Raw genomic sequence first — 7176 nt, 5'->3', positions numbered from 1 at the left:
CAGACTGTGTCATCTTTACACTTGCATTCTCTGAAAAAAAAAATGAAAGATTGTATTTCAAATATAAACGTGTTAGCAACTTCTATCCCTGTCTCTTATACACATCTAGATGTGTATAGTTACCGAGATACGACAATACAAGGTCAAAGGTCAAACTTTCAAAAATCGCATTTCCCACCATTTTTGGATAAAAAGTTGTATTACAACAAATAGGAACATGCATATCTGTGAACAATTTGAGACCAAAATTAAGTCTCTCTGACTAGTGGTTATCGAGATACAAGCGTCCAAATCAACAGGCGGCCATTTTGAAAACGCCCCCAAACGGGACTTTCCCCTCATATCTGGGAGGTATATAGGAGCTATATTTTATCTAAATTGGTCCATCTTGCCAAATCCATCGAGAAAAAAAGGTATCCTAAAATTAGTCACAGATCTCAAGAAAATGACTCTACTAACATTCATACTTACCAAATATTGTTACTCAAATCATGAATAATGGATCCAAATTCGACAGGATAACACCACAAATTCAAAAGCAATAAACCAAGATTTAATGAACTAATTATCAGATTTGTTTTAGCACTATTACAACTTGTATACTTAGTGATGAAGGGTTCTTTCCAATTCTATGCAATTACTCATCAATGCTTGTTCAACATCTGGATGAGTTCACAATGGCAGGGGCTGTGAAATGAGATGGACCAGCACAATAGGTAACCCACAAATTGTGTACACTGGGCCTACGGTTTAGTCCTTGTCCAAGTCTTCCACCTTCCAAACCATAGGCGAGCGTGCCTTAAAATTAACTCGACTCGCCGCATACTTTTATAATAAAACGTGTTCCAAAACATGCAAAGGTGTTCAAATAAGCGTGAACCTTAAAAACTGGTAGAAATCTGAGCTGTGGCTGACCTGTGGACACGCATAGTAATGCATCAATATTATCTCTCCCTATTATAAAATTATGCATTATATCTTTTGAAGATTTTTAAAAATGTATGTACTTTATAAATGAATCATGGCATACAGGACATTAAGTTTTGCAAATTTAAGCTTTTGAAAATACTATTAAGCTTTTTAAGGATCTAAACAAAACAACATAAAATTATATTACTTGATTATTTTTTTTATCATAACAAAGACAGCATAGTATAAATGAATATCAAATTTTAACAATAAAAATGTTGGAAGAAAGTTTTCCCCTATGACATTGTTTTCATAAAAAAAACGTAAGAACAACTAACCTTAGTCGATGATTGAGTGGTAATAACTGAACAGCATTCCGTACCAATTTCCACACTGAATTGAAGCTTGTCACCCTCCACTAATCCACCTCCAAAACTAATAAAGTAAACCCAAACACAGTTGTTGGTACTAGCAAACTTTGGAATCATCAATTTCAACTGAGGAGATAAAGAAAAATTGTGATTATCTTAGGCCTGGCACTCACTGAGCCTGAACGAATCATCCTTAGGAATGATTCATTGTGCGGGCATTGTGTCATTGTGATCTCCTTATAATCGCGTCGGCCGCCGACTATCAGGCACTTTTCACATAAAACAGGAATTTTCAGGTCTATATATTATATTCAGGTCTATATTAATTATTGGGCACCAAAAAGAAGACACTCTAAATATTTTATTAAATGCTAGGTCAGAAAAATGTACAGTTTACTGCACTTTCAAATTATTACATGAACTTATTCCTTACTGGATAAGTGTACTCAAAATCCACAGCAACTGCTTGCTTATTTCCTTGTTTGTCTAATACTGCGTTTTGGGACTTTGGCATCAGTTTGAAGAATGCTTTAGCTTGATTGGAAATCTTTGCATCACACTCTTTCTTGTTTGAATCCATAATCATCTTATGTTGGTCTACTGTGTCATCTTTACACTTGCATTCTCTGAAAAAAAAAATGAAAGATTGTATTTCAAATATAAACGTGTTAGCAACTTCTATCCCTTGGCAAAAGGCATGCTATAAATCCCTATATTTTCACTATTATTATTATTAGTAAAAACAACTTATTTCAATTGATTTTGACTTTTGGCAATGTAATAAATTACCATTTCTTTCCTTACTGTAACATATTTATTACATAGAACATTCTAGAAGTACATTTATGTGATCAAACAAACAGTGTAAACCACATTGGTAATTATAGGAATACATGACACCATGTAGAATCCAAGAGTATTTTTTTTAAACTTTCTGGAATTATGGGTAATGTAGAGGCAATAAGCCTATTGGTTAATTATGATGTTATGTGACCAATGAGGAACTTAGGTAATATAGAATGCTCTTGAATGCTCTGGAGTTCTAGAGCTAATGTATATAAGGTGAGAGCTTGGTTTTTCTAGGAAGCTCTATTTGAAACACATGTTAATGTGAATGTGTTATTTTGATACCCGATTCTTGTTGGAGTTTATACAGAATAAAAGTTTATTTGAGAGTTGTGTTACAACATTGTGAGCTATGTTTGTATTTTATATGTCAAAGAGGGATTCCTAATGATTTGTTTACCACTCAGAAATACGTCAAGTAGAAATTCATGACAGGCAAATGTCAGTCATCATTAAAATGAAAACCAACTTACTATAGTTTTTTTTGTCTGCATATCTTATGATCTTGCAGCTTGAATCATATCAAGGCCTGCAGTACATACAGATTAAAGAAAAGAGAATTTATAAATTATATAAAAAAAAATAAACAAAATATTAATTTAGGTCTGAGACTGCCATTTCCAGCCATTTAATAAATAAATAATTTAGAGGTGGCATAATCATAAATTTTCTTACCTCAGCCCCAACCATGGTTGGGCTGAGTGGTCTGAACTCTTCATCTGGGAAAGTCCCTTTCTGGGCCACCACTACTTTGAATTCTTAGATCCAACATTGAACAGTGGAGGTGAATTTCCATACCAAAGTTACTATCCTTTGATTTACCGTACTATTATTCATTGCATATATTATTCAATAGCTTGAGAAAAAACATGTGTTAATGTATTCTGAACAATTTGACAATAAATTCAACACTCTTGCATAATTACTAACAGAGTTACTGATTATTTTTAAATTTTTGCAAAAAAGTTTACCGAAACCATATTTTCCTGGTTGTAATATTTTGAGAAATTTTACCAAAATCAGCTTTTTTGAAGTAAAATTAAAATTAATAGTCTCTATTTCTTATTTTTTTTCCTTTTGCGTAAAACTAATATTGATGCCAATATTTTTCCATGGTTTATAATAAGGAAGTGGATAAATTTAGGTGATAGTAAACAAATCAGTAAACGATATATCTACGTGATATAAATAACGCATGAGCAGTCATACTTCAATAAACTTCTCGATTGAAATTTGCGTCGACCCAAGCTGCGGTGTGCAAGCCTACAACGGCACAGATTTCATTAAATGCCTAATTTTGTTTTTATTAAACTTAATTTAGTTTTCTACTATAGTATGTATTTTAATCATTAAATATATTATTTAATCATTGTGTTAACTTTTCAAATAAAAGTGATATCAGCTGGAGATATTTTTGTTCTTGTCATTTTACTAGCGTCATATGTTGAATGAACACACTTGACTAAGTACAATATTACTAAGCCTACGCCAAAACATGAAGTGCTAAAACTAGCACTCAATTACCTCAAAACCAAAACGATATTCTCTAGGCCTAAGCCTGTATTGTTGTACGATAGTCAATCATCACAAAGTAAATAACATTTTAATGTTTTAATTCAAACACATTTACCAACGTCGTCACTAAAAAAACAGCATTGTTAACATTCTTTAGTCAAGTCGATTGTCGAGTCCCGATCGAGTGAAAAGAACATTTAGAGAGCATGTGATCCACATTCTACGAAGTATGCTATGCAGCAAAAGTAAAGAAGCGTGTGTTTTCTCTAAAATATTTAATCATTACGAATAAAGTAAGATAAAACAAATATTTTTAATGTTTTATTTAAACACTAACAAAAACAACATTGGCAGTTCATTTTAATGAAATACCATGCTGTGCATGTGTCTACAAAGTATGGATGCAGAGAGCGTGTGGAATAAACAGCCTCACTTGTACGTCATGACGTTAGTAGAGTGAAAAGAATACAAATAGGCTTATTTCTAGCTCATTATCAAAATGATTCAATGATTTATTTAATGATTGGAATGCATACTACTGTAGCAAATTCAATATGTTTAATAAGAATGGCAAAATTATAATTATCGAACGTCAAACCCTGTCGTAAACTGTTTATAAAAATTCATTCAGCAATTCTTCATGTGCTTTGCCTTTGACTCGGTCGTGTGTTGTTGAATAATGGTTTTTTTTAAAGAGCAGAAACTTATTTAATTGTTTGTACAAAAAAATGTTTGGTCAAGTTAATATAATTTAACATGACTTACACTTACACGTTTGGGGGATTTGATTTACGTATGGCTACCATGAATTCATGGAAACTCGCCAACAAAAGGGCCTTAGCAAATCAGTGCCATGGTGAGCTTGGGCACCGCAGCTTGGGCCGACGCTAATTTCAAGTCCTGAAAGTTGAACCCAACATACATTTAACCAGAAGTGATATGTGACTGATTATGCAAGTTTATTGAAGTGTGACTGCGCATGCACTCTCTATTTTACGTGAATATATCGTTTCCTGATTTGTTTATGGCGACATAAATATATCCACTTCCTTATAATAATTAGAGTAGCCTAGGCCTAACGCATGCATTTTTTTTCTAATGGGGGTTTTAAAATATTTTAAGGCCTTTTTTTTTTATTTCCGACTATCGTTTTTATGTGCCATAATGGCGCTAATGCACTTTCGCACCTACTTTTAATTCTTAATTTTTTTACCTTAATTTTCTTCTCACAGTCACAACATATAATTATAAAACATTTTTACATGATTCAACCACTCATAAAGTACATTTTTCAACAGAAAGATACCTTTATAAATATAGGTTGATACAGGGTTTCCGCTTTTGCTAGCACAACGTGATGTACTTGACTTTTTAGCAATTAAGTAAGTAATTGCCAGAATGTCCAAGTCAATTCTTAAATTTTGAAACCATTAAAGGCCAGTCTTATAATTTTAATCGGAATTTTCCCATAAACATCCGACAACAAAATGTGGCATGATGAGTACCATCTTTTTGAACTTTCTTGTCGTATCGAGGTTAATCGAACCAACGTTTATCATTGGCTTTGATAGTTGTTTTTCTGGATTTAGGCTTAGGCCCCTAGGCCCTATTTTTCTATCTGTGTACACATTTGGGTCATTACATTTTTTAATTAAGAATTAAAAGTTAGGTGTGAAAGTTCATTAGCGCCTAATATTGATATATTTAGCTCGCTGCCTCCCATGACTCATTTGGCTCACACTACTGCTAGGCCTACTTCGTCACGGCCCCTAGGCAGGCCTAAAGTAAGTGTGCCAGGGCCTAGCCTAAACAGAAATGTCTTCATCTTTTTATCATTTTAGTTACTATAATACCTTCATGGTTAGACTCATTTAGCTCTCTTAAACCAGGCCTAGGCCTATGCCGATTGCTATACACTGAAAGCAAATTTCACGGATGACCAAAACTTACGTTTGACTTCGAGCACCCGGAGTAGGCCCAGGGTAGTCTGGAAAAACACACATGTGTTTGACTTGTGGCCGAGTTAACTTGTGGCCGAGTTGACTTGTGGCCGAGTTAACTTGTGGCCGAGTTGACTTGTGGCCGAGTTGGATCGAATTCTGTTAATCGTCGCGCGTACGCTGGGAATGTTGATGTTGCCATTTAATTGACTGAGCGTGCGCATTGTGATTCGGTCCGGTCAAAAAACCTGATTTTGAAATTCAAATTTATAGTATGACAACAAAAGTTTATGTTCCGTGGAGGAGGATCCAGTAGGGAGCACGGGGGACGTACTTCCCACTTTGCCACTAACTGTGCCCCCACCCCCGTGAAAAATTATGGATCCGCCCCTGGTTCAAATGTAGGCCTAATGTAAAACATGCAAAACATCAAGTCAGTCATCAATTTGTAACTTTATTGAATGCCTAGGGGGAAAATGAATATTTAAAATAATTTAAAAACAATGTCGATGATGATTTATCAAAGCAATCTAAAAAATAACGTCTGGAAAAAGATAAATACATCTACTGTAGGCCTAGTACATGATTATTTTGAGAAATATATAGGGCCTATAATATGAGATGCGTAGATTATAAATACCTTGGGATGACAATGTTGTGAGATTTTTTGTTTCAATACAGGAAATCATTACAGAATAATTCAAAGATTATTATATGCAACTATCACACAAAATTAAAACAATGATAATATATAATTAGGCCTGAACATCAGTATATAAATTCACATTTTGCACTAATATTCATATTGTAACAAAAAAAAAAATCAGCTAGAATTTTTTTTTTGCCCAAAGAGGGTGTGACACCCTGGAATTTGTTTTTAACATCCAGTGAATATTTGTAAACTTTAACCATAGCTTAGAACAACTACTGTATTCATTTATACAATGTTTTGGTTTATTTATTTATTTATTTATTTAATTATTTATTCATTCATTCATTTATTTATTTATTTATTTATTTATTTATTTATTTATTTATTTATTTATTTATTTATTTATTTATTTATTTATTTATTTATTTATTTATTTATTTATTTATTATTTATTTATTTATTTATTTATTTATTTATTTATTTATTTATTTATTTATTTATTTATTTATTTATTTATTTATTTATTTATTTATTTATTTATTTATTTATAAATATGTAAACACCAAGGATAGCCCACAAAAGTCTAGAAGAAGACTTATTTCCAGTGGGGTCCTTCTGGAAATTATAAATTATTATAAATTATAATTATAATTATTGTAAATTATTACGAATTGGTATGTCTAGTCAGCACTACCACAGGGTATCTAGCCCATACGACAAGTTGTAGACATAGCAGACTACATACAGTACTGAGTACAGCAGTTATACCTTTTGGCGGGCTATACACCCAGGCGATTCAGTGATATGAGTTTATATTTAATATTTATCTCTAATAGTTGATATCTTTAGAAACCATAATGATTAAATTAGTTTAATAATCCTGTTCATTTAAATACTATTGCATAGACAGCATACTTTGATTCAGTGATCGCGCCTGAGGGGG

The 7176-nt window shown here is 32.6% G+C and overlaps 1 protein-coding gene across 3 annotated transcripts in view; it reads right to left on the bottom strand.

Annotated features, from left to right (window-relative positions):
• LOC117118978 (urease accessory protein D-like) overlaps positions 1–5746 on the bottom strand; it is a 13500-nt gene extending 7754 nt beyond the window's left edge. Inside the window, exons 1-4 of one of the 3 annotated variants that reach the window (XM_033263739.1) lie at positions 5592–5726; positions 2600–2655; positions 1714–1906; positions 1248–1406 (exon numbers count right to left, since the gene is read on the bottom strand). In XM_033263739.1, coding sequence (XP_033119630.1) covers positions 1248–1406; positions 1714–1866 — 312 coding nt within the window. In that variant the 5' untranslated portion in view covers positions 1867–1906; positions 2600–2655; positions 5592–5726. Of the gene's footprint in view, positions 1–1247; positions 1407–1713; positions 1907–2599; positions 2656–5494 lie in introns of all 3 variants that reach the window. The other 2 variants (XM_033263740.1, XM_033263738.1) reach the window with 2 other exon arrangements.
• Positions 5747–7176: the final 1430 nt, after the last annotated feature.

The sequence above is a fragment of the Anneissia japonica genome, unplaced genomic scaffold (assembly GCF_011630105.1).
Source record: "Anneissia japonica isolate Jap-2015-1 unplaced genomic scaffold, ASM1163010v1 scaffold1826_len1998817_cov189, whole genome shotgun sequence".
In the NCBI taxonomy this organism is placed as follows: Eukaryota; Metazoa; Echinodermata; class Crinoidea; order Comatulida; family Comatulidae; genus Anneissia; species Anneissia japonica.
Note: the sequence above shows the minus strand (reverse complement) of the source record. Positions and strands in the feature narration are given on the sequence as shown.